Raw genomic sequence first — 26,630 nt, forward strand, 5'->3', positions numbered from 1 at the left:
GTAAGTATTGAAATTGGGAAGTGTGAGTCCGCCAACTTTTTTCTTTTTCAAGATTGTTTTGTTATCACGTGCCCTTTTATAAGCGGTTTCCCCATCTGAGAAATGGGAGAAATTCGCTTAGAAATATCTATGATGGCAGGAAAATACAGCAGGGAAAGATGATAAGTGACCTATCACATATATTTCTGGAAGCCACGCAGGAAACTGCTTACCTCAAAAACCCACCTTGGCCCTGGACCTACCAGAAAGCAGCTGGATGCATCACATCGAGATTTTGCACCGCTGTCACCTCCTCCCATATGAGATGGACTCTATCTGAGCCTATACTCTGCCTGTTGCTTTGAGCTGAATTCGTTCGGTAACAATGCAGTTAACCCGGGAGTAGCCAGTAGGCCCGATTATTCTCAGCAGTAGAGGCTTAGATATGCATTTCAAGCATGTCTGGCCATGTGTCTGAGGTTTGAGAATAAGGCAAGGGACTGTCTGACCTCCTGCAGCTGGAGGACAGTGTACGTTTCCCTGGGCTGGTCACTGTTTCAGTGGCTCCACTACATAAAGGAGGAAAACAATCATTGCCCCGCCTACCTCACAAGGATTACTGTGTCAAGGTAACCTCTTCCAGAGAGCCTTCCCTGACTGCCCCCAGGCTGAGTGGGGTCTCTCTTCTCTTCCCTCCCACAGCCTCCTGTGAGTTTCTTCCCTCATGCCACTTTTCACTCCACACTGCAAGTGATTCATTTTCTCCCTGTCTCCTCCTGTCTGTTAGCTCCATGAAGGCAGGAGCTGGATGGGTCACATCTCTGTGGCTGCAGCACCTAGCACCTGGCCTATAGTAGATGCTCAATGCCCATCTTTGTTAGACTGAATTGAACAGGAAGTGCTCTGAACACGTTATGATACCTGGCTGCCCCCCTGGCATGGAGTGAGCGTTCACAAGAGGAAGGTATCCTACCTGGGGCAGCCGCAAGGGGGAGCCAAAAACAGTCACTATGGACCGCCTTCACACTGAGTGGCTTCCAGAGAGGAAGTGATGGAAGTGATGGAAGTGATGGAGCTTGGTGCTGATGGTGGATGCTATCCCAAAGTTTAGCCCTTTTTCTTTTTAATAAATTTATTTTTTATTTTGTTTACTTATTTATTGGCTGCATTGGGTCTTTGTTGCTGCACACAGGCTTTCTCTAGTTGCGGCAAGTGGGGACTACTCTTCATTGCAGTGCACAGGCTTCTCACTGCAGTGGCTTCTCTTGTTGCAGAGCCCGGGCTCTAAGCACATGGGCTTCAGTAGTTGCAGCACACGGGCTCAGTAGTTGTGGTGCATGGGCTTGGTTGCTCCACGGCATGTGGGATCTTCCTGGCCCCGGGCTCGAACCCATGTCCCCTGCATTGGCAGGTATATTCTTAACCACTGCACCACTAGGGAAGTCCCCAAAGTTTAGCTCTGAAGAGCTGGTCCTAGATGCTCTGCCAGCTGGAAGTTTCTCCAGGTGCTTTACTCCTAGGATACCCTATTTTTGCCTGCTGCTGTTCAGCACAAACTATGCAAAGAGCCAGAATGTGAAAGAGAAAACATGGTGGCCCATCCCCAAATTGCCCCTTGGCTTTGGGATGTAACCAACTGAAAACACACACACACACACACACACACACACACACACACACCCATTCGTTCATTGAGGACTTACTCTGTACCAGGCTCTGTGCTGCTGAACAGGGGTCCACAAAGGCAGGGACAGGGTCCTGTACTCAAGAATTTTGCAGTCTGGTGGGAGAGCAGACATGTAAACAGAATGATGAGAGTGTGAAGGGATAAGATTGTCAGTGTGGGAGTGTACGCTCCCCTCCCATCTCAACATCTCTTCCCTCCACCTTCCAAGGGGACTTCTGTCTTTGCCACTCCAGGACTTTAGGAAAATGAGACAGGAATGAAAAACTAGGAGAAAGAAATCTCACTTCTCAATTTCTTCTTTGTCGTGCAGAATTAGGGTAATGAGCAAAGTTGAAATTAGAGGTTAAATCAATTCACATAAAGAGAGGTTAACGTCATACCCACCAGGATGGCTATTAGCAAAGGGAATGGAAACTAAGCATTGGCAAGAATGTGGAAAATTGGGACCCTTGATGGCGAAAATGGAAAATGCAGCTGCTAAGGAAAACAGTTTGTTAGTTCCTCAAAAAGCTGCACATAGAATTCCCGTATGGGCCGGCAAGTCCACTTCTAGACATCTGCTCAAGAGAATTGAAAATAGGGACTCAAACAGACATTATTCACCAATAATTCACAAGAGCCAAAAGTTGGAAACAACCCAAATGTCCATCGAGAGATGAATGGATAAACAAAATGTGGTGTGTCCATTGTTGACCTGACATAGACCACCAGAATTTCTCCAGCAAAGATGGGTTTACATGAGATCAGCAGAGAATTGCAATTCAGAGTCTGCAACCATGGCCAGCCAAGTGCAACTTTCCTCAGGGCAAGGAAAGCAGAACTCGTTTATAGAGGGGGAAAGGAAGCTGAGAAAAGGAGGGATACAGGCAACAAAAAGTCAGTGGCTTTTCATTGGCTGAGTCCTTGCCAGGAAAGAAGAGGAGTCTTTCTCCTTTCTCTTGGGCTCTGCTATCATCCCAGGGCATGAGAGCTCCACATTCTGGTCTCCTGACTATTTAATTGATGTTTCTGTTTATTACTTTTTTTACACCATACAATGGAATATCATTCAGCAGGAATGAAATTCTGATACAGGCTGTGACATGGATGAAACTTGAAAACGTACTAAGTGAAATAAGCAGGCACAAAGACAAATTATGTGTGATTTCCACTTACATGAGGTATCTGGAATAGGCAAATTCATATACAGAAAGTAGAATAGAGACTACTAGGGGTGGGGCCGGGGGGGAGTAGGAAATGGGGTGTTATTGCTTAACGGGTATAGGGTTTGGGATGATGAAAAGTTCTGGAAATAGATAGTGGTGAATGTACTTAATTTTACTGAATTGCACACTTAAAATAGTTAAAACTGTAAAGTTTATGTTATGTATACTTTACCACAATAATTATTTTTTTTAATTTAAGAGGGTAGATCAATCCTACAATAAAGAGCTTATTGGGCGCTTCCTAGGTGGCGCAGTGGTTGAGAATCTGCCTGCCAATGCAGGGGACATGGGTTCGATCCCTGCTCCAGGAAGATCCCACATGCCGCGGAGCAACTAAGCCTGTGCGCCACAACTATTGAGCCTGCCTTTAGAGCCCGTGAGCCACAACTATTGAGCCCATGTGCTGCAACTACTGAAGCCCACGCACCTAGAGCCCGTGCTCCACAACAAGAGAAGCCACGGCAATGAGGAGCTTGCGTACCAAAACGAAGAGTAGCCCCCACTCACCACAACTAAAAGAAAGCCCGTGCACAGCAACAAAGACCCAACACAGCCAATAAAATCAATTAATTAACTAATTAAAAAAAAAGAATACATTGCCTTTAAAAATGATAAAATAAAATGATAAAAAAAAAAAAGAGCTTATTGGGACTTCCCTGGTGGCGCATTGGTTAAGAATCCACCTGCCAATGCAGGGGACACGGGTTCAGCAATGAAGAGTAGCCCCCGCTTGCCGCAACTAGAGAAAGCCCAACGCACAGCAACGAAGACCCAACACAGACACAAATAAATACATCAATTTTTTTTTAAAAAAGAGCTTATACAGAGTGAGTGAAAGGAAAGGGTGAGGAGAGGAAAGAAGGAGGTGAAGAAAGTTTGGGAATATGCAGTGAATCAGAGAATTTGGGATCAGCTGTGCCCCACAGGGGCCCTGGCACACTGTAAGCACTTAAGTAAATATTTGTGTAATGAATTAGAGAATGGCAGAGAGGGAGAAGGGGTTTTGAAAATTCGATTCTGGATAGGCATTGTAACTCCTTTAACATTCTGTGAGAAATCCAAGTTAAGACTGGGATACTTTTTAAATTACGTTATTACTAAACTTTGCTTCTTCGAATACAACCTTTTGTTGAATCAAGGCTGCAGGGGCCCTAGGCACACGGTGGGTTAGGATAAGGGTGGCAGGGTAGGGATATCGCATTTAGCTGGTGGGACAGGAAGGATTTCTCTAGGAGGAAAAGCCTCAGTCGCGCCTTACGAGTCAGGAGATGGCAGGACATTCTGGAAGAGAAGAGGGAAGCAAAGGTTGGAGGAGAGAGGCGTCAGGGTCGGCTGTCTAGGCAGCTACAGCTTTGTTTTGTTTTGTTTTGTTTTTTTAAGGGCTTTTATTGAGATACAGTTAACATACAATAAACTGCATATATTTAGGGTGTACAATTTGGTATCCAATCTCCCAGTTCATTCCCCCCCAACCCTCCCCGCTTTCCCCACTTGGTGTCCATATTAGGTAGCTACAGCTTTGAATCTCAGCAGCTGGACACCAAGTGTAAGTGTTGAGACGATGGGGATGACCCACATCCAGACAATGGATTGCAGTGGGATCTGTATAAAAGTTTTCTTTGCGGCCCGCGAGACCTTGTGGAAGTGGAAGCCAGGAGACAACCCTGGTCCTCACCAAATTGGCTCCTGTGTCCGTCCGCCGCATGTCTTGAGCCAGAGCCTCCAGCAGAGGGCGCGCGGGCGATGAGCGGCTGAGTCCCACGAGTTGCCGCTCTAGCCTGCCTTGGGTCATAGAGTCGCGCGGCTTCCGCCCCGCGGCGGCGAAGAAGCCGGAAGTCCGGCGGGCTCCGGGCGTCGAGATGGAGGGAGGCGAGTACGAGTCGGTTCTCTGTGTCAAGCCGGAGGTCCACGTCTACCGCATCCCGCCGCGGGCCACCAACCGTGGTTACAGGTGACCGCCCGCCGCTGGGCCAGGCTAGCCACGACCTAACCGCTTCCCTGTCGCCCCGACACGCCCACTGTGGGAGCTGAGGACGGCCCGGCCAGTTGACGGGCGAGGGGCGAGGGCAAAGGGGCGGGGGGAGGTAATGCTGTGGTTTCTTCCAGTTCCAGGCCAGAGCAGGGAGGGGACCCAGACTGTCGCTTGTCTCAGTCTGACTCATGGGGCTCCCGGTGGCGGGGAAGATGTGAAAGCCGTGTCTAGCGCTTGGGGACCCTGGCGGGCTGCCGGGGACCCTAAACGTGGTCAGGAGTGATGGTGTCACAGACCTTTATTTTTCAGCGCTAATTGATGGCCTTGAAGGGATCCTTGCAAAACCTTCGGGAGAGGGGGGGGCCTGTCACTGGCAGAAATTCCCAAGGGGAAGGAAGGGAGCCCAGAAGGGTCAAAAGGGCCTGGCCCGGGGAATTTTAAGCTGATGTTGAAAGCCCAGGGATCCCTCCCTGCCCAGCTTCCTTGGCACGAACTTCGGTCCTTGGTACGAACTTCAGTCCTTATCACAGCGTGTGGCCGTTGGGAGGCATCCATCCGCACTTCTCTGGTGAAAGGTTCACCTGAGACGAATAAATACACGTGTTTGTAAATGTAGAGTATGTGTAAGGGAACACAGGAAGCTGCTCCACCAGAGGAAAAGGGGGGTTGGAAGGAGCCTTCCTTTCACTGGATATCTTTTTGTACTGTTTGCATTTTGTCACCATGTATCAAAAGAAGAAAAATATTAAAAGAAAAGAAGATGTAGCTGATACAGACAACCTGGCCTATGGCTGTTTTGTGCCACTGGGGGTGGGAAGGGGTGCGTGGAAGTGGAGGAGGCTCTTAAAGACAATGTTTGTACAAGTTATTTGGAAATACAGGATTGGTCTGCACCACAAGAATGGTGGAATTCTACGTATCTGGCCTCTTGTTACTTTCCGATTGTGCTAACATGGGCTTCTAGCTGATATTCTAGTGAACAGATATTTTATTGAACACCTACTACATCCATGACATAATTTAAAAATAATATGAGAGGAACAGTAGTAACAATAACAAAAAAAACATTTTGCCTTCTGTCGTCAAACTGGAGATGAGCCATCAAACCAGGGATGGTCATCTGCCCGCATCCCCTTCAGCAGGATGAGTTTGGTCCCTCTTGGTCCCCCAGAGGTCGAGGTTACCAAGTGTTAGGGCTGGCTAGGTTGACATAGAGGAACTGCCAGCCCCTGCACTTCAGCCTCAGAGCTCTGCTTCGCTTGAGTCTAAGGCCTCCTGCCCAAATAAGAGGAACTGAAACTGAGTCTGCTGACTGGTGAATCGAGAGTCTGCATTTGTGTGGCCTTCAAAACAACCTGCGTCCACAGTTAATGGTGTCTCTCCAAGTCCTGGCACATGCTAAGGGACTTCCAAGAAAAGCCTCTTGGAAACACCCAAGGTTTTTGCTTCTGAGGGGTTTTACCAAGCTGTTTCTTAGAACTAAAATGTGAAGTTAATGCTTTAAAAGAGCCAGAAGAGGCCATTGTGATAGGTCTGTGGTTTCCTGGGTTTGTTTCTTCTTAGGATACCTTTGAGAATATATTTCTTGAACACTCACTCACTTTTCCCACATGTCCTGTTGCTCTCCTTTTCTTTTCTACTAATGATTGCTCCCCTCTCCCCTTTTCCTCCAAGATGGCCTCAAGTGGTCCCAAATGATTGCTCTGACCACTGCAGCCTAGCAGTGTCTTAAACAAACCATGGGCCCTGGTAGTTGCTTTCTCTACAGAAAGAAAACTGGAATCCTACTTCAGAGAAGGTCTCTGTGATCTGAAACTGGGGTTGGCCAACAACGACCCACTGTTTTTGTTTGGCTCAAAAGCTAAGAATGGTTTTTAAATTTTTAAATGATTAGGGAAAATTTTAAAGAATATTCCATAATGTGAAAATTATATGAAATTCAGATTGTCCATGAAGTTTCACTGAAATACAGCCATGCTCAGTAGAAAATATTTGGTTAAAATACTAAAGCACCAACACACTCACGCACCATGAGTGTGTCCCCTCTGCAGCAGCAGAGTGAGTAGTCGGGACATAGATTGTGTGGCTGTTTTCACAAAAAGTTTGCCAACCCCTGGTCAAGAGCAAGCAGCCCTCATGCCCTGCCCATTCCCGTCCCCAGCACTGGAGCAGTGGAGCAGGAGCCTCCGGCAGAGGCACAATGGTTTTTGTCCCTTTAGGGCTGCGGAGTGGCAGCTGGACCAGCCATCATGGAGTGGCCGGCTGCGGATCACTGCAAAAGGGCAGGTGGCCTACATCAAGCTGGAGGACAGGACCTCAGGTAAAGGCGAGGGAGGCCTGCGTGGGGCTGAGGTACCACACCTCCCACTTCATGAAGGGAGAGGCAGCCTGGGCCTGGCCAAGCCACTCAGGGATTGTGAGACCCTGTCCTGGAAATCAAAGGCCTGGATATGTTTATAAGCTGTCTCCTTTCCCCCAGTGTTAGTTTAAAAGGACGTGTTTCCTGTCAAGCACGTGTTCTTTTGGGTATCCTTAAGAAAATACTAATTCTGGAGCCCAGGAGAAAAGACTTGGTTGGTTCCAAGGAAGCCGCAGAGCTTGCCTGGAAGGTGAGCTGAGTGAACGTGCACAGCCCTCTGCTGCTGAGCTCGGGGTCTTAGGCAGGAACTCTGCTTATCTGCTGGATGGTAACCTCCCAGACTGACCACACCCATTAACTGAAAGAACTGGAAACTGTCCTTCTCAGCTCTTTCCGTGGTGAGAGGACAAGCCAAGCTGGGCTGTGCTGGGGTCAGCTGGCAGTTGTCACCTTTGGCAAAGACTCTCTGGAAGTCCTGCAGCACCAGGGCCTCTGGGTGAGGTGTGGAGGGTAACACGGCCCGAAATAGCCCCAGCCTCCACCCCCAGAGCTGGAGTTGGGCACGGGGCTTGCTCAGTCAGATGCCCTGGCGTTCGGTTTATTGTTTCTAACGTGTAGAGATTTTCCTTTGTGGGGCAAATAAAATGCAAAGATTCATAGGGAAAACTGGCTGCCTCTTCTCAGATCTGTGTCACTTGTGTCTGAGCTGTGGGACCTTGGACAAACCACGTGACCTTTGGCACCTTGGTCTGCTTTTTGGTGAAATGAGGATCACATTAGCTCCTACTTCACAGGGTTGTTGGAAATACGAAGTGAGCACATATTTAGACGAACTCTTTGTGAACTGCGAGGTGACCCAGAACGTTGATTTGTTTTGAGTGTGATTGAGCATTGGTGGCAGAGGAGTTTGAAGGGACAGCAGGTGTGGCTGGGCCAGAGAACTCTGCCTGTGAGATTTGCTGGGATGTCCCAGGTGGGGTCACAAGAGAATGGCAACACCCGTTCTCGGGAGGCCTTGGGAACTAACTTTAAGGTAAACACCTGGCGTCCCAACCACTGCGCAAAGCTGAGCCTCACCTGCAGGACCCGCCCCAGAATGCTCTTAGCTTGAGGTCATGGCCACTGCGTCATGTTTGTGTCTCACATTCCAGTCACTCTAGGCTAAAGTAACTCAGCCTCAGCACTAGTGACATTGGAGGCCAGCTGAGTGTTGTGATCTAAGTCACATTTAAGAGATATAGTGACATCCCTGGCCTCTACCTACTAGATGCCAGTAGAACCCCCCCAAGTTATGGCATCAAAAATGTCACCAGATATTGCCAAATATCCCTTGGTGGAAAGGAGGGCAGAATCAACCATGGTGGAGAACCACCGCACTAGGCTGAAGGCATCAGGTGAGTCCCAATCCATGGGTACCAAACTAGAGAGGGCAGAGGAGTTAACAAGAAGCTGCAAACTCAGCCCGCTGATGTGGATTCAGTTCAGCCTTAAGTGCACAGTCACCTCTGAACCATAGTATGTAGTAGAAACTATTTGTTTAAATACTTAAAGCATCAACAGAGTTCGGCACATGCCAGAATGATGCCACTCTTAAATGTCACAGAAGGTGTGTGTTGCACTGCACCCTGGAGAGCCATAGCTGATAAGGGGATGCATTTCACAAGAGCTCCTTTTAAAAGCACTCACTCTTTTGGCCTGAGATGAGATTCAGTCAGCCTGCCTCAGATTCTTCTGTGAGTGCAGAAGCCCTCCCTCCTCTCCCCTGGGTTCACCGGCTCCTCTGCAGTCCTGCCTCAGGTCCCAGGTCTTTTGTGAAGGTGTGATCCCCCTGAACCAGGGCCCGCGGGGTGCAGGCACTGGATGTGAACGGGTGAGGCAGGTGGGATGGGGGAACAGTGGCTCCAGCCCATCATTCTCATGTGGAAATGAGGGTCCACCATTGCTAGAGCTTTTCATTTTAAGAGAAGCCAGAAATCTGGGTTATTTTACATGTAATTTGATATCAAAATGTTTGGCAGTTAGATTGAAAATACTAAAACTGTGAGCCAAACCTGACCCATGAGCCGCCTCTGACTTACACCTCTCCTTGCTTATGTTCCTCTGTTTTCCCTTTGGCCAACATGGGTTTCACTTGAATCCCAGAGTCAAGTTTGCCCATCTGCCTGGCAGGAAGAAGGCCCCAGTCATGTGATAGAAACAGTCTGGGAGGGGCTCAAGGCTCACCCTCACTTATGCTTTCAGGGGAGCTCTTTGCTCAGGCGCCAGTGGATCAGTTTCCTGGCACAGCTGTGGAGAGCGTGACGGATTCCAGCAGGTACTTCGTTATCCGCATCGAAGATGGAAACGGTACGCATGGGACTTGGCGCTTCCTCCTCTGAGAAGGGTTTTCTCTGCCTCTGGAAAGTGGGATTGATCGTATGTTGTCCCCCAGGGCGACGGGCGTTTATTGGAATTGGCTTCGGGGACCGAGGTGATGCCTTTGACTTCAATGTTGCCTTGCAGGACCATTTCAAGTGAGTGGTTCCAGGAGACACGTGCTCATGCCTCCTCCCTCTTTCCCCAAACAGAATGGTCTCCAAGGTTAGGATACCCAGGTGGTTGTGTGTGATCTGTCTGCCAGCAGAGCCTCGGGAGAACTCACTTCCCTGTCGGGGCAGGTCACCTTCTCTGCACTCTGCCAGTCCTCATCTCTGCTTTGAAGTCATCTCCTTTTCCTGAGGCCCATCTGTACCACCCCAGTCAGCTGGCCCAGCCTTTGAGGTGTCACATCTCTTCCCTCATCAGGCCCCTGAGCAGCCAGAGTCCTTGTCAGTCTCCTTTGGCCTTTCTGGGCCTGTTCCTCCATTCTGTGATAAGCGGTGCTTGGATTCCCAGGCCGCTCACACACTCTGGTGGTCCTTTCTGAAGCTAAAAGGGCGGGAAGGACTTCTCCCCTGCCGTCTGCAGGCCTCTGCCTCTGGCTGTGGGGAGTGTGCAGCTGCTGTTGTGGGTGCCTCTAGCTCTTCTCTGCTCCGGGTGGCTGCTGGAGGGTGGGGGATCTTTTTTGTTGCTTTCAGTACTTCCAGGGCGTCTGTCCTGTCTCACCATCTACTTTTTAAGCCGCTGGGAGGTGTGTGGAGAACTTGTCTTGGTCGTCACGCCACATGCTGAGGAGGAGAAGGCCAGGTTCTCAGATTTCCTGAAGATCAGTGTTGGGACTGTCTACATAAGTGACCTCATGGAATTTTCAGAGCAGTCTAAGGCATAGAGAGTTGTCATCCCATTTTGCTAATGAGGAAACTGAGGTGCATTCAGCTGCTTATGTGTCAGAGGCAGGATTTGAATTCAGACCTTACTCCCAAGCTGCTCTCAGTTTCTACCCCGCTGCTGCAGTAAAAGCCTCATCCTGGAGTGATGGCTGGTAGGAATGAAGTGAGTGTGTGAATGCAGGGCAGCTCGCCTCTTCCTCACCTTTTCTTTCCTGTTCTCTCCCCAGGTGGGTGAAACAGCAGAGTGAGTTTGCAAAACAAGCCCAGAACCCAGATCAAGGTCCCAAATTGGACCTAAGCTTCAAGGAGGGCCAGACCATCAAGCTCAACATCGCGGTGAGTCCCACCTGCGCTTGGCTGTCTTGGCTACCTTGGCTACCACACCAAGCCCAGCCCAGAGCCCATCACTCTTTTCTCACAGTTCAGCACATGTTTATTGAGCAGCTGCCCAGTGCCAGGTACTGCTCTGGGGGCGAACGAGAGGGCTCTGCCGTCACAGAGCTCAGAGTTGAGCTGAGATGGGGGGGGGGGGTGTCGATGCGATTATAGCATGGCGGGGTGGTTCTACAACCTAGGGACGTCCTCAGTGCTGTGAGCTAGAGGAGCCCAGAGTTAGGGGGAACCAAGGAGGGCTTCCTGGAAGAAGCGACCTGTAAGCAAGGGAAGAGGGGTCAAAGGGTGGTTCAAGCAGAGGGAATGGCATGTGCAAAGCCTCTGAGTTGAGGAACATTAGTTACTTGCTGCCAGAGCTGGTGTTTCTGTCCTGGTTGTTAGATGGGGGTGTCAGTGTGTCATCCCAAGTTGTGTCTTGGTCTGAACCTTGAGGGAAGAAGATTAGCAGCACTCTGGGCAGGAAAGCGTCGAGGGTGGGCACTGGGAGCCATGGGCAGCTTCTGCTGGTGCTGTTGTCCCGGCTCTGTATGTCTTGGTCCTGAGCTGCCTTACCTCTAGGGGAAGGCTGAGCTGGGCTGGACTCCCAAGACTTGGCCTTTACCTGGCTGTGGGGGTGGAGTAGAGTGATTTGGGGGAACCAAGGACCCAGTGGATTTATTTTCTGAAGCAAGTTTGTAACCCTAAAACAATGCTCCCCCTCTTTACTTACTGTCTCTTTCTCCTCTTTTCTGCTTCATGCTGGTGATGATTTGGGACCCTTGAAGTTGGCCAACTGGCCCTTAAGAGAAAATCCAGGTCCTGTCCAGTGGACTGGTTGGGATGTGACTGTGTCTTGCTGGGAGGAAACTAACATTTAATGAGCATCAGCTGTGTGCCAGGTAGTGTTTTTAGGTACTTCTCATATGAATTAAATATTCTTCCCTTTTATAGGCGAGGAAACTGAGGTTTAGAGAGCTTGAGGGTCTTGCCCAGGGTCGTAGAGCTAGAAGTAACTGGCACAGCTGGCCTTACACCGAGGTCTTTGAGGGCTTTTGGCTCCGGGCTGTGGTCTCAGCATTTGATTAAGCTGCTGCTCTCCTGACAAGGTGGGAACCGTGTCATCTTCATCTGAGCTGCTCTGGCTTCTGGTTCACCTTGGTGTTCAGGTTTTTGTTTTTCTTTTTGAAATATTTTGTTGAAGTGTAATATGCGTACAGAAAAATACACACATTATAAATGCAGAACTCAGTGAATTTTTAAAAACCAGGTTTACCTATGCAAACTAGCCCCCAGGTCAAGAAGTGGACTATTATCAGCACTCTGGAAGCCCCTCCCCTGCTCTCTTCCACAGGGTAGAGTGACCACTGTGGTTTTTGAACACCCTAGATTTTGTTTTTAATGTTTTGTTAATTGACTCCTACACTTCATACGCGTTTGTGTATGACTCCTTTCCTTTACTCAGTGTAGCATTTGTGAGAGTGTCCATATTGCTGTGTGTGGTTGGTTTATCCTCGTTGTGGCAGCGCGCTCCCTTATGAGAATGTGTCCCAGTATCTACCCATTTAACTGATGGTGGGCATTGGGTATAGTTTCCAGTCTGGGGCTGTCACAAGAAGTGCTGCTGTGAATGTTCTAATGTGTGTCTGTTGGTGCCATGTGTATGCATTTCTGTTGGGTCCATGTGGGAGTGGAATGGCAGGGGCATCAGTTCATATGTTCAGCTTTAAAACATTCTTTCAAACAGCTTTTCAAGGTGGTTTTCCCAGGTTACACTTCCACCAGCAGATTATGAGTGTTCTGGTTGCTTCGTACCGTTGTCAGTGCTTGATGTTCTCCGTCTTGGCCTTTCTGGTGGGAGTGTAATGGTATAGCATTGTAGTTTGATTGGTATTGCCCTCATGATTAATGAAGTCGGGTGCTGAGTTTTTATTTATTTATTTATTTATTGTGTTTATTTAAAAAAAATAAATTTACTTATTTATTGGCTGCATTGGGTCATTGTTGCTGCACGCAGGCTTTCTCTAGTTGCAGTGAACGGGGGATAATCTTTGTTGTGGTGCGCAGGCTTCTCATTGCGGTGGCTTCTCTTGTTGCAGAGCACGGGCTCTAGGCACGTGGGCTTCAGTAGTTGTGGCACATGGGCTCAATAGTTGTGGCTCACGGGCTCTAGAGCACAGGCTCAATAGTTGTGGCACATGGGCTTAGTTGCTCTGCAGCCTGTGGGATCTTCTGGGACCAGGGATCGAACCTGTGTCCCCTACATTGGCAGGAGGGTTCTTAACCACTGTGTCACTGGGGAAGTCCCCTGAGTTTTTAAATTAAAAACATTTGTGACGTGTGCCACAACTAGAAAAGCCTGCGCACCACAACGAAGAGCCCCATGTGCCACAACGAAGACCCAGTGCAGCCAAAATAAATAAATAATTAAAAAGTAAATTAATTAAAAAATAATAATAAAAGCATTTGTAATAGCTTTAGAATTGATGCACTGAATACAGCTCACAACAATGGAAGTGCTGGCTGGATGGCTGTTGACCATCTTTTGGTGATATAAACATTTGGGGCCCGGGGTCACCTTGGGCCTCCTCATGAAGCTTTCTGATCACAGTGGGACTCCAGCAGAACTGACTGATTCTCTTCCCTCCCCTCTCTTTAGAACATGAAGAAGAAGGAAGGAGCAGCTGGGACTTCCCGAGCTCGGCCTGCCAGCACAGGAGGACTGAGCCTGCTTCCCCCTCCCCCAGGGGGGAGAACCTCCACCCTGATCCCTCCCCCTGGGGAGCAGTTGTCTGTGACGGGGTCCGTCGTCCAGCCAGCAGTTTCTCCCAGTTCAGGTCAGTGCTCAAGGGTGACTATACTTGGTGCTAAACCTGCACCTTTGGGTTCCTTTTCATCCCTGGCAGCTGGGGCCCCATGGCTGTCTCTCCTTCACTCACACTGGTCACACTTAGTATCTGTGTGTGACAGACTGGAAGGTGGGTGCCACAAGGCTGGTCCTGTCCACACTGGATGAGGGCTTCCTCTTTTCCCACCACTTAACTCCTTCAGGGTGCCTGTCCCCACCGATGGCAGGGGCTACAACTCATTTGTTGCTGTGAAATTATCAGCATGTGGGTTCCTGGTTCTCAGGCTGCTCAGTGCATGAGTGAGTAAGTGATGGAGCCATGGTCTCTGCTCAGAGGGAGCTCAGTCCAGTAGGAGAGAGGAGTCATGGGCCCAGAGACGAAATGTGTGGGCACCAGACTCACTACCAGCCGGGATGATCTGGGGGGGCTTCATGGAAGCGGTGGCATTGAACTGGGCCTTGAAGGAAGAAGACTGGGGCAGGGGACACTTGCCATTCCAGACAGAAGAGGAGTATGAATAAGGCTTAGACTTTTAGTTTTTAAATACTTGGTGGGTTTAGGGAGATGGAGGCAGCATGAGGATGCCAAGGTGAGTGGGGGGAAGTAAAATTGGAGATGAGGTTGAAGCAAGCTCCTCAGTGAGGCTGTCGGGTTCTGGAGAGCTGAGAGGCAGCTCCCCCAGCAAGCTGCACCCCGGGATTCCAGAAGTTAGTGCCTAGTGCCAGCCTCTGACAGTGCTGGGATGCCAGCCCAGCCCCTCGACATCCCCACCCTGTCTGCCCCACCTGGCTTGCTGCTCCCGGCCTTCCCCAGGCTGGGCAATTTTCACTAGCCCACTCTCTCCACATAGCTCTCACCAGCATCTTGGGGGCTCGGGGGCAGGATCCAGACAAGAAGCCTGCTTACTTTCCCTCTTAAGGTTTATGGACGTTGGCTTCCCTGTCTGGAGGTCAGGCTTCACACCTCAGCCCTGTGGGGAATACCTCAACCTAGGAGAATGGCAGGAGGAGTAGTCGGGGAGCACTCCTGCCCAGACCCCAGGAGTGATTCCCAGAGTGAGGTCAGAGGACCAGTTGCCTTGGCATTACCAGGGGCAGGGGCAGGAATCTGTGTCTTTAACGCTAGTTGTGTGCTCACTAAGGTCTGAGAGCCGCTGTCCTAGGCCTTCTCTCTGTTGCCTGGTGTATTTTTAATGGCCAATGTGCCAGGTAGTGTTTGAGGCCCTTTTGATTCTGCAGGTACAGCTCCAAGTCCCTCCTCTTAAGGCCTTATGTTTTTTTGGTTTTTTGCTTTTTTTCCCCTGCTAAACCAGAATCCTTATTTGACAAGATCCTGGCCCCTCTGGTGATTCGTAGGCACGTTACAGATCAGAAAGCACTGGGTTAGATTGCGAACTTCAAGACTGACCAGCTGTGTAGGGATCCTGCTTGGTGATGACACTAGCAGTGTAACATAAACCACTGGCTTCATAGGAAAACTAAGTCACAAGCCTCCCTTAGTGGTGGCACCAGGCTCTGTTATCATCCCTCTTCGTTATAACCGTACTGCACGAAGGCCTTATGTTTTAATGTGCAAGACAGGCAATTAGCATGTCTACAAACAAAATGGTGTCAGGTAATAAGAGTCGTGAATAGCTAACATTTATTGAGCACTTACTGTCTCTTCCAAGACCAGACTGGTTGAGTTCAAAGTCGGGAAATTGCCTGCTACTTTGTGCCTCGGTTTTCTTATCTGTAGGATGGGGGTGGTGATGATGCCTACAATGCAGGTTACTTGTGCGGATCCAATGAGCCAAACCCCATCCAGCACTTAGAGCGGCTCCTGGAACGCTGCGAGCGCTCGCTGAGCTCAGCTCTCGTTTTAGTGCTGCTGCCGTCATCGTCTCTGTTTGCCAGGCCTGCTCTAAGCTGTCCACGTGTACTACCTTCCTGAATTCTCGGACCAGTCGGTCTTACGGTCATCGTTACTGTCTCCTTTTTAGACATAAGGAAACTGGGACTTAAGTAACCTGCGTAAAGTCAAACAGCTGGTCCTGGCCTGTCTTCCCCCAGGGGCTGTGGTCAGGTTGAAATGAGAAAATGTCCGTTAAGCACTTAGTGAACTGCAAAACTGAACCATGGAGGGCCCTAGTTTTATCTAGTCTCCCAGCCCAGGGCACATTAGACATAGCAATTTTTTTTGGGGATGGGGGGCCACACCACATGGCATACGGGATCTTAGTTCCCTGACCAGGGGTCGAACCTGCGCCCCCTGCAGTGGAAGCACAGAGTCTTAGCCACTGGACTGCCAGAGAAGTCCCTAGACATAGCAAATTGGGGGAAAGGCGGAGGGTGGCAGGCACAGGGTCTTCAGAAGGGAATGCTGGCAGCTGGGGGAAGTAAGCACACACTGCTGCCCCATCATGGCACCCACCCCAGTGAAGAGATACACACAGATACCCGCTTCTTTGTTACTTCTTCTGGAAGGCTCTCCTCAACCCGTAACCAGTTTGGCTCCAAGGACGTGGCACATGTCTGGCACATAATTTTCTCAGCTAGTTGATCCAGACACTGGACTGAGGACTTTATGTGAAGGTGACCTTGCAGTTTGAGTGGGCATTCTCCATCTAAGAGGTCAGGCAGGAGATAGTAAGTTCTAAACAGATTTCAACATAAATGGTTAAATTGAGGTCAGCTTCAGGTACGCGTGATGGCGTGTGACTCACCCTTGCTGGTCCCTCCCCTCCACCTGGTATGTGGCCTTCTGCTCTGTCTCCAGGAGCCCCTCAAGGGCTCGTAAGGAGACAGTGGAAATGTGGCTCCTTGTAGGTGTTTTGTTGCCCCAAAGCACATCTCTCTGTGAATGTCTTCCTCAGCCACCTGGCATCGTGAGTGATTTCGGGGTTACTGAGACAACCAGAAAAGGAGGTCTCTGACGACTCTGTCTCCTTCTCTTCTCTCTTCTCCCTTCCCTTTGGACTTGGGGACATCAGTAGGAGGTGCCACTGTGTCCTGGCCGCAGCCCAAGCCTGCCACTACTGCCACTGCCGACATCTGGGGAGACTTTACCAAATCCACAGGGTGAGGAGGGTCACGTTCTCTGTGGTGGGACTGGGGCCAGGGCTGTTTCTCTCAAAACCTGGGAGCAACAGCTCTGATTCAGACAGTTTTCAGGCCTGCCAGAGGACAGAGCCCCAGGGTGCCTGCTGTGGGAGCCGTGTTGCTCTCCGGGAAGGCTTTTGGTTGCTGTCCACTGCTGGGTGGCCTGGAGCCACCTTCTGCAGCTCTTTCTGGTATTTAAACAAGCTCACCAAGTGCTTTGGCTTGTCTCCAGTACCTCCCTCTTCCCCCCTCCAGCCACCCCTGGACACTGGGCTGAGAGTTCACCTGGGTTCTGGCCTTGGCCCATTGTCATGGGACCTCTGAGGCAAGGTCTCTTGCCTTTTCTGCTTCCTTAAAATTTCAGGCCTTTACTAGGGGTCAGGGTGAAAAGATGCTAAATAGCAGTCACACCACTGTTTACGTGGACAAGCTGTAGGGCAGGAGTCAGCACACATTTTCTATAAAGGACCAGGAAGCAAATAGTTTAGACTATGCAGGCCGCCTGGTCTCTGTTCCAGCTACTCGGCATTGCTCTTACAGCTCAAAAGCAGCCACAGACAGCATATAAATGAATGAGCATGGCTGTGTACCAACAAAACTTTACAAAAACAGGCAGAGAACCAGATTTGGTTTAGTCCTGGGCTGTAGTTTGCTGACCCCTGTTCTAGAACATTCATGGACTGGGTTCTTGGAGCTCTTTCTGCCCAGAGAGAAGTCACATTTTTACCTGCTTTGTATTTTCAAACGTCTGAAATCTCTCACCCCTCCCTATCTAATCTTTCCAGGTCAACCTCCAGCCAGACTCAGCCAGGCACAGGCTGGGTCCAGTTCTGACCTGAGCGCAACTCTTTCCTCAAACAACTTCTGGAAAGGAGCCGCCTCATCTGGGCTGAAGGAAGGAGGTAGCCTCCCAGGCCAGCCTCTGTCTGGAGCATGACTCTCTCCTCTCCTCCTCCTTGTGTGAACTGTCTTGACAGACTGGGCGTATTAGGCAGTAAATTGGCACCGTGTCCCACTGTTTCCTGGGATTCGAGTTTGCAGCCAGAACACAGGAGAGGAGCTCCAGGATCCCTACCCCTCTCTGTCCTCTTGATGTGAGAGGGACTCTGAGACTTCTTCCTCCATCACGATGACTCATATTAAACACAGGCCCCCAAAGCAAAAGAAGGGGTCGAGTGTGCTGCCTGGATTCAGATCAGCCCTTCTCAGGAGGGTACAGGTGTCACGTGATCACTGTCTGGAGGGGAGCTTTCCACACTCCCATTGGCTGTAGCCATTCCAGTCAAGAGGAGGGATTCCTTCCTGATTTCTAGCAGGTTTATAGGCTGCAGCTTGAACAATGAGGAGGGAAGTCAAGACTCTTAACCAACTTTTTAAGATTTTTTTGATACTTGCTTTGCTAACGTGCTGATCTGCACTAACTCATCGTCTTTGCAAAAAGCCTGGCTTCTGCAGTCTGCGCCCACACAGGGGCCTCTGAAAGCATTCCTTGCTGTCAGCCTCAGGAGCTGCTCTGAGCTTCAGGAAGCAGTGTTCATCTCGGCCATGGGGCCTGGTTTCCATGTTGGCCAGGCCAGGTAGGCAGTGCAGGGCCGAGGCACATGCTAGAAGCAGATGGGACAGTGTTTGGGCCAGAAAGCGGCAGCTGTTCTCATGGGGGCGTGGCTTGGCCTTCCCGTCCACTGGCAGCTAAGCTGGGCTCACAGGCTCACAGCACAGTTCCTGGTGGACTTGGGTTTTCTCCCAGGTGGTTTCTGAAGTGCCTTGTCTGCAGACAACCTCTTACTTTCTCTTCTCCTTCAGGGACTGTGCTTGACAGACAGAAGGAGTTCTAAAGCAACTGGAAGTCTGGGGTTGCCTGTATTCCTTCCTGGTTTATAAGAAATAATTTTATCTGAGCACACCTCTAAAATTGCTTTTATCGACATACGTACCTCTTAATTGAAAGGTTTCTTTTTGGAAAGGTCAAGGTAATGAACTGAAGAAAAGTGTTGGCCTTTTTGTGGGACCAGATTTCTAAGATAAAAAATAAACAAATGTTTTTACTCTGTCGGTGTGTGTCAAAGATGGAAATGTTTTTGGCGCCATGGCTGCTAAACCCTCCAGGATGGCTCAGCTGGACGTGCAGCCACCTCTCGCCACTGAGCATGTGTCCAGACTGAGAGTCTGGGCCACGGTGACAGATTGGCCAAAATAGGGGATTTTGGCCCTGTTGCCCAAAGGCAACCAGTAATTTCTCTTCCACATAGAAGAGTACAGTCTTTCTGCCATTCTGGGACATTCTGGGCTCCTTGCCTTCTAATGTGGGAGAAGAGCCCTGTCTCCCACCGAGACCTCCCCATGGAAGCATCTCCCTAAATAGGGTGGACAGGCACACAGAGGCCAAAAAATAAGATAAAGGCCACGGCGCTTATCACGCCTGTGGGTTCTGTAAGAAAGATGTGTTTTATTGTTGGTTATAGAAATGGCCACTCTGGCTAATAAACAGTGTAAGGGAGGACAAGGAAGATTGGAACTGAGGATCCTTATGTCTGAATAAGGAAAAGGAAATTGCATCAAGTGATGCTCAGGAGTAGGAAACTTTTGTGTCTGCTTCCCATGACTCCCCATCTTTCTAAATGCTATAGAGGCTAGAAAAGAGGAAGCTTAGAGTTAGAGGAGACCCTTAACCAGAAGCATATATCCTTGGGTTCTGGAGACAGACCTGGGCTTTGATCTAGGCTGTCTTCTGGTAAATGTGTAACCAGAGGCTCTTTAAGCCAAGTGTCACTCAGATGAGGCATATAAAGCACTAGTAGGTGCCCATCCTGTAGTTTGACCTCAATCAGCTTGATGTAGAATCAGGTAACGCATCCAGAACAGTTACTCATAATGGTGCTGCTGAAGCAGCTGATGAAGAAACAGTCAAAAAATCTAACCTGAAGCACCTTGAGGGGTCTGTGGGGAGCAGGGGACAGTCTGGTGCTCTCCATCACTGACTGGAATCCCAGCTATGGGACCAGGGTCCCCAGGAAAACCCCCAATACCAAACCAGGCATCTCTTCACTTACACCCTTGACTGGAGCTTCCAAATTGGTGGGGTGGGGGTAGGAGATAGGTGCTAGGTTTGGGGGTTTTGAGACCTGGGCTGCTTCCTGTGCAGCAGGAGGACTTGGATACACTGAGGTGGCAGGCAGACTACAAGATGTTTCCATGACTGAGTTACATGACATTACAGCATCTGTCTTGCTGGCTTTAAAGAAGCCAGCTGCCATGTTGTGTGAGTTGCTATAGTCCGGGGGTCACAGTGTCAAGGTGGCAAAAGTAACCTCTGCTGATAGCCAACAAGAAGCTGAAGCTCTTAGGCCAGCAGTCCGCAAGGAACCGGATGCTGCCCAAAGCACCTGAGCTGGGAAGCAGATCTTTCCCCAGTTGATCCTCAGATGAGCCCTGCCTGCCAACACTTTGACTGCAGCCTTGCAGAGGACCCAGCGAAGCTGTGCCCAGACTCCTGACCCCTAGAAACTGAGTTAGTAAATGTGTTTGAAGCTGCCAAGTTTGTGGTACTATCATTAGGCAGCAATAGACAACTAATACAAGAGGTGAGTGAAGGGCATTGGAGGTGGGAGTCAGTGTGAGAAGAGTCTGGACAGACTTAATGGCTGTATGGTCTTGGGAGGTCACTTAATTTGCTCCTTGGGGCCTCACTTTCCCTTTATGTGGACAGCAGCTATTGCTTATGTGCTGCTTACTCTATGCTAGGCACCGTCTGTGCACTTAAGATAAAATTCATTTCATCGTCACAGCAGCCCTACAAGATCGGTACTCATCCCTGTGTTACAAGTGATGAGACTGAAGCACAAGGAGATTATATAATTTGCCCAAAGTCACATAATTGCCAAGTGGCAGAGCTGGGATTGGAACCCAGGCAACCCGGCTCTAGCATCCATGCTTTTAATCAGGTAGATGACCTTGCTGACAGGGCCAGTACCTAAGACCTGCCTAATACATGGAAGTTCCCACTCCCTCCACATCGATTAAGAAAGCCCTAATATGGCAGGTATTGAATGACAAGCCAAGGGGTGGAGCTTTATTTCACAGGTGATTGGAAACTACTAAATGCATCATGGGCACACAGTAGGTGCTCAATAGCTGTTGATTTCTCTGAGCAGGGAGTGACGGGAAGATACCATCCTCTGTGGGCAGAGTGGATCTGATTATGGATGTGTAATACAATATGAAAAGAGGACTTCCTAGGTGGCGCAGTGGTTAAGAATCTGCCTGCCAATGCAGGGGACACGGGTTCGAGCCCTGCTCTGGGAAGATTCCACATGCCACGGAGCAACTAAGCCCGTGTGCCACAACTATTGAGCCTGTGCTCTACAGCCCATGAGCCACAACTATTGAGCCGATGTGCCGCAACTATTGAAGCCCACGCACCTAGAGCCCGTGCTCCACAACAAGAGAAGCCACTACAATGAGGAGTCCGTGCACCACAATGAAGAGTAGCCCCTGCTCGCAGCAACTAGAGAAAGCCCGTGTGCAGCAACAAAGACCCAACACAGCCAATAAATAAATAAAATAAAGTAATTAAAAAATATATATATGAAAAGAGAAAAGCTCAAAGAGTATTAACAAGTAAATGTAATATTATCGTAGCAAAAGACTGGAAATAGCCTACATGTCTGTATTGTCTATTGTTGGGTAACAATCACCCCAAAACTTAGCTTAACACATTTATTGGCTGACACCTGGACTGCAGCCTGTGAGAGGCATGGAAACAGAGGACTCAGGTAAGCTGCATCTGGATTTCCCACCCATAGAAACTGAGAGAATACATGTGTTAAGCTGCTAAGTATTCAATATTAGGTTACAGAATAAGGTGTAGATATGCTCTCTTTTGCATAAAAATGGGAAGGGAAAAATAAACTTTATGTGCATAAAATGTCTGGAAAGATATACAGGAAACAGCACCCCACAGGTTGTGTGCAGGGAGAGACTGGGTGACTAGGAGATGGGGTAGGAAGGATGCTTACTTTCACTTTATAATGTTCTGTGCTATTTGAATTCGAACCATGTAAATGTACCATCTTTTCAACGAAAGAAAATCTATGTTTAAGAGGTCATCTGTCATCCTAACACCCAACGAGAGAGAGCATGGTTAACATTTTCGTGTCTCCTCATCTTTTCCCTATTATATCTATATATAAGAAGTATTTTGGGGGGATTCCCTGGCAGTCCAGTGATTAGGACTTGGTGCTTTCACTGCTGGGTTCAATGCCTGGTTGGGGAACTGACAACCTACAAAAAAAAAAAAAAATTTTAAAAACATGGGCTAATTCTGTCCTACTGTCCTTTCACTTAATATAACAATTTCTCCAGTCACTGAACTTCTTTTTTTAACATTTGGAATGACTTCATAGCATTCCATTAAATGAACAACTTATCTATGCAAGTCCCTACTACTGAACATTTTGGTCTTTCTAACTTTTTGCTACTAAAACCAGGCATTATAAAAAGACCTTGCCAATTAGCCTTAAAATATCCAGCAAATCCAGTTAACAGGAACACCTGTCCTCTAAGCCGCCTGGTTAATGTGGTTTTGCTAATGGTGGGCAGAGTCCAACCCAGCCTAGCACCCAGGTTTGGCAGGCATGCCCCCTCAGTCTGGTGGGGCGACGGGTCAAGGCCAGCGCTTAGAGGTCTAAGGCGTTTAAGGCCGGGCCAGGGAAAACGAAGCCACCTTGCAGCTTCGAGACCCTGAGCAATTGGCTGAATCTTCAATTTCCCGTTTATGCATAAGAAGCTCATAATCCCTGTTTGCCGGACTGTCCGAAGCAGTGAATGCGATGGTGCAGGAAAGGCCCTCCATCTCCGCGGCTCCCTCCCGGGTGAGCGCTCGTGAAGGAGCCCTCCGCGCGCTCCCAGCGGCCGGCCCCGCCCCGGGCCAGGGCGCGCCCTTCACCCCCGGCGACGCGGGCACGCGGGAGGGTCGGGCGCGGGCTCCGCCCCCCGGCCCCGCCCGGCCCGGCCCCCTCGGCCTCGGCGGCAGCGGTGGCGGCGCGCGAAGGTAGGAAGCCGGCGGCGCGCGCTCCCGTGGGTCAGGGGCTCGGGCGCGCGGGGCGCGCTGCGGCGGGAGGAGGCCGCGGGGCCGAGAAGGCGGTGCGCGGAGGGCGGGAAGGCGGGCGCGCGCCCGGGGGCGGGCTGGAGCCGCCGTCCGGGGCCCTGGGGGCGCGCAGGGCGCACGCGCCGCGTCCTCCGCGCTGCCCGGCCGGACCGCGGGCAGAGCGCGCCCCGGGCCTCTGCGGACATCCTGCCCGCCGTCCTGCTCCAGGTCCTGCCCGGATTCTCGCGGGCTGGGGTGGACGGGACGAGGCGGGGGCCTGCCCGGGCGCAGCGGCCTGCAGACAAGCGCCTCTCCGCCCCGGGGGTCCCCTCTCTGTCCCCTCTGAGCTTCGGTAGGAGGCCTTTCCCAACTGTCACCACCAACAGCGGATCCCTTACTGCGGCTTCCTGTGGGCCAGGCACCGTCCCAGCCCTCCTCTCTTGGGATATTGTTTCAGTGCAACATACGGAGTCCAAAGTAGCTCCTTCTTACCGATGAGGAAACGGGTCCAGAGCGGTCAATTGAATTGCCCAAATGGCGCAGGCTGTGCAGGGATGCGGGCCCTCCTTGGGTTACTCAGAGTGAGGCCCGAGACCCCCACCCTCGTACCAGTCTCTGGGGTTGCCGTTGAGAGCAGGCTCCCTCGTGATTTTTACGCAAACCCTAGAGGTCCGTGCTCTGAGCCAGTGTCTGCCTCATCAGTGGCCGGATCTCCCCAGCTCCCTCTGGGACCTTGACTTGCCTGGGGGATTGGGACACTGGGGGAGGGGGCCGTGAAGGTACCTTCTGTCTGTTTTCATCTGAGATTTCCTATTTCCCTAGTTAGGGTCACAGCAGGTGCTTAATAAACAAATCCTGTGGCCCGATCAGACCAGAGGCCAGGCCAGGCTCCTCTGTTAGGAAAGACCTCAGGAGTTAGAATCCCTGGACCTTGGAGGTTTCTTTGACTTAGCTCCTCCTCTCCGGTCTTTCTCTCAAGCCCTAGGGGTGAGGGTAGCCCTTGGAGACTAGGTTCCCCTCCCACACAGGAGTCCCCTGTGGGCGACACTGCCCGGTTTTTACCTTGAACTCATGGGATGTGGCAGGTGTTGGACATACGTTCACTGGGGTCCTTATGGGATCCTAGTCTGTGGGTAACATCAACCATGGCCAAGACTTGCCCTGTGTGACTGCAGTCAAACCCAGGGGAATTTTTCTTCCTTTCTGTTTTTTTTTTTTTTTTCATTTAGTTTCTGATATTACTATTAGCATTCATTCGCTCACTCAACAGCTGTTTATGGTGCTTTGGGCCCTAGGCCTTGTGGAGACAGCAGTAAACAAGGCTGAATTGGTGCCTGCTCTGGGAACAGACAGACGACGTACATGTAGGAGAAACCAGTGAACAGCTACTGGCAGGAACCACTTTGGCTGGGAGGTCACACTCTCAGATGGTGACGTTTTTGGTCAAGGTCTGGTTGACAAGCAGGAATCAGCCATGAAAGGAAGGAGGAAGAGTGTTCCAGGCAGAGAAAATGACAGATGCAAAGGCCCTGAGGTGCGAGCATGCTCCGTGTGCTTGCGAATCAGGAAGGCCAGCAAGGCAGCAGTGGAATGAGCTGGGGGAGAGAGGAGATGAGGTGGAGGGGTGGACCAGGGCTAAAGCCTGCAGGCCTTGTTTGCTGTGGTAGGACTTTGAATTTTATTGTGAGTGTGGTCGTAGCCAGTGTGGAGGTTGAACAGGATAGGGATGTGTGAGAATAGATTGGGGTGAGGGATAAGAAAGAAAGTAGGAAGACGCATGAGGAGCCGTCTCAGCAGGCCAGGCAAGAGGCGACAGTAGCTTATATAATACACATCAGAGACCTCGCTTGGGTGGTGGCTGGCATACAGTAAGCGCTACATAATGGCAGCCATTGTGTGATTGTTTAAAACTTTGGAACCAGGCATACCTGGATCTCACCTGTGGCTTCAGCGCTTCATGGCTGGGTGACTTTGAGCAAATCATTTAACTTCACCCAGCCTTAGTGTTGTCATCTGTAAAATAGGTAGAAGAGTACCAGCATCACGGGGCTGTCAGGAAGGTTAAAACAGGTAAGGTACAGATGCAGAATTTGGGGCACAGAGTCTGGATCATGTTTGGTTTAATATTTTTATTATAACTTCTCATCAGCAACCGGGGGATAAAGAAGAGATGAGTGAGTGAGAGCAGCTGGTATGTTTGAAACTCTTGAGTAATCTTTGAGGAACTACTTGGCTAGTGCCTGCAAGCTGGACCTGGCAAACGGCAGGTTTGCAGGCTGGGCAAAGGACTAAGCAAGAGTGGGGAGAAAGTGAGTGCAAAACGTATTTCCTCTGTATTTATTCGCTCAACAATGGCTGAGAGCCTACTGTGTACCAGGCAGGCTTCTAGATTGGGTAGTGGGAGAAGCCAGGAATACTAGTGAGGATAACACTAGTAATAGCTAACACAGGGGGATTTCCTGGTGGTCCAGTGGTTAAGACTCTGCGCTTCCACTGCAGGGGGCGTGGGTTCGATCCCCGGTCATCCGGGGAACTAAGATCCCCTGTGCAGTGCGACCAAAAAAAAGAAAAGAAAAGACATAGCCAGCATGAATCCACTGTGTAACAGTGTGTAGTCATTAAGGTTATTCTAGCTGATGTGACAGTGAAATCCTGAAATCTCAGTGGCTTAACAGAACAGAAGTTTATTTCTCATTCATGAAAAGTCCTGTTGGTGGCTTTCTACATGGTGACCCACGGACCCTGACGCCTTCCAGCTTGTGGCTCTGGCATCCCCTAGGAACTCAGTGTCATTTCCTGCCATCTGGGGCACGGGGAAGGAGAAAAGCCCTCGTGGGAGGCTTTTATGGGCCAGGTCTGAAATGGCACACCTTCTTTCTGTCTTAATTCTGCTGGTCAGAACTTGATCACATGGCCGCATCTGACTGCAAGGGAGTCTGGGAAATGACTTCTAGCCATTTTCCTAAGAAGGATCAGCAGTGTTTTTTGGTGAACACAGAGCAGTTTCTGTCACACTGTATCCAGGCACATAGCTAAGCATGGATCATCTTATTTAATCCTCATAATAGAAGCAGGCTCTGTTATCCCATTTTACAGAAAAGGAAACTAAGGCTTAGGGAGGCAAATTCATTGGCCCAGGGTCACACAGCTGGTGGGGAGGCACAGTCAGATGCTGAAGCTATAACATCCAGACCTTTCCTATGAGGAATTCAATTGTTTTGAGAATCGGATGGAAGTTGCAGACGTTAGAAAATGCATATCCACACAGGGTTTAGATATGGTTTCTCTCCAGGAGGAGAACCTTATGGGCAGAGCCAAGGGTTGGAATCACTCAGTGCAGAAGGTTCTGGCATCCTGCTCCCTTCCCCCATCCCCTAGGGCACTGGCTGGGGAAAGGCACAGAATAATTCAATTCAGTTCACCAAGCACATCTGGGGCCCTCTCCCTGCCAAGCTGGGCAAGCAGGGCTGGAGAGCCTGGCCTGGAGGTGTTTGTGGCCTCCCCCTGCTCTGGTTAGGGGTGTGCAGCCTGTAGAGGGGATTTCTGGAGGCTGTCTGGAGGCGGGAAAATGGAGTGCCAGGGTTTTGTAGTGACAGCTCCCTGCCTCTGGCTGAGTTTAGTTTTGCCTAAAATCTGGCCTTGGTTGCCATGGCAACTTGGAGGCACTTAGTTTTTGGCCCAGTGTGCCCTGTTGCCTGGTTTTCCATTTCCAGAGCAGATTCCCTAGTTGGGGGTGAGGGTTACAGACTCAGCTTGGACTGATGTGCATTTATGCAGCACCTGCTGCATTTCTGGGT

The 26,630-nt window shown here is 50.2% G+C and overlaps 2 protein-coding genes across 4 annotated transcripts in view; both read left to right on the forward strand.

Annotated features, from left to right (window-relative positions):
- The first annotated feature begins 4,690 nt into the window (after nucleotides 1–4,690).
- Nucleotides 4,691–17,915, forward strand: NECAP2 (NECAP endocytosis associated 2). 3 transcript variants are annotated; one of them, XM_057697657.1, is made up of 8 exons: nucleotides 4,691–4,822; nucleotides 7,063–7,163; nucleotides 9,444–9,548; nucleotides 9,634–9,715; nucleotides 10,678–10,786; nucleotides 13,479–13,656; nucleotides 16,640–16,727; nucleotides 17,534–17,915. In XM_057697657.1, exons 1-8 carry the CDS (start codon nucleotides 4,731–4,733, stop codon nucleotides 17,580–17,582), a joined length of 804 nt encoding a protein of 267 aa, XP_057553640.1. In that variant the 5' UTR covers nucleotides 4,691–4,730; the 3' UTR covers nucleotides 17,583–17,915. The 3 variants fall into 3 exon arrangements, with proteins under 3 accessions (XP_057553640.1, XP_057553651.1, XP_057553631.1); XM_057697668.1 differs by having other exon boundaries at nucleotides 16,643–16,727; XM_057697648.1 differs by lacking the exon at nucleotides 16,640–16,727.
- A 4,846-nt stretch (nucleotides 17,916–22,761) lies between these two features.
- CROCC (ciliary rootlet coiled-coil, rootletin) overlaps nucleotides 22,762–26,630 on the forward strand; it is a 48,730-nt gene continuing 44,861 nt past the window's right edge. The window contains exon 1 of the mRNA XM_057707203.1: nucleotides 22,762–22,797. The gene's annotated coding sequence lies outside the window, so the exon portion shown is untranslated. The remainder of the gene's footprint in view (nucleotides 22,798–26,630) is intronic.

This window comes from Hippopotamus amphibius, chromosome 1, assembly GCF_030028045.1.
Source record: "Hippopotamus amphibius kiboko isolate mHipAmp2 chromosome 1, mHipAmp2.hap2, whole genome shotgun sequence".
Classification (NCBI taxonomy): Eukaryota; Metazoa; Chordata; class Mammalia; order Artiodactyla; family Hippopotamidae; genus Hippopotamus; species Hippopotamus amphibius.

Bases quoted from the DNA above. Each gene is read 5' to 3' on its own strand.
- NECAP2 (XM_057697648.1), top strand. From the start codon at position 4,731: ATGGAGGGAGGCGAGTACGAGTCGGTTCTCTGTGTCAAGCCGGAGGTC. The intron at 4,823-7,062 runs GTGACCGCCCGC...TTGTCCCTTTAG, and splicing joins GCCACCAACCGTGGTTACAG to GGCTGCGGAGTGGCAGCTGG. The intron at 7,164-9,443 runs GTAAAGGCGAGG...TTATGCTTTCAG, and splicing joins GCTGGAGGACAGGACCTCAG to GGGAGCTCTTTGCTCAGGCG.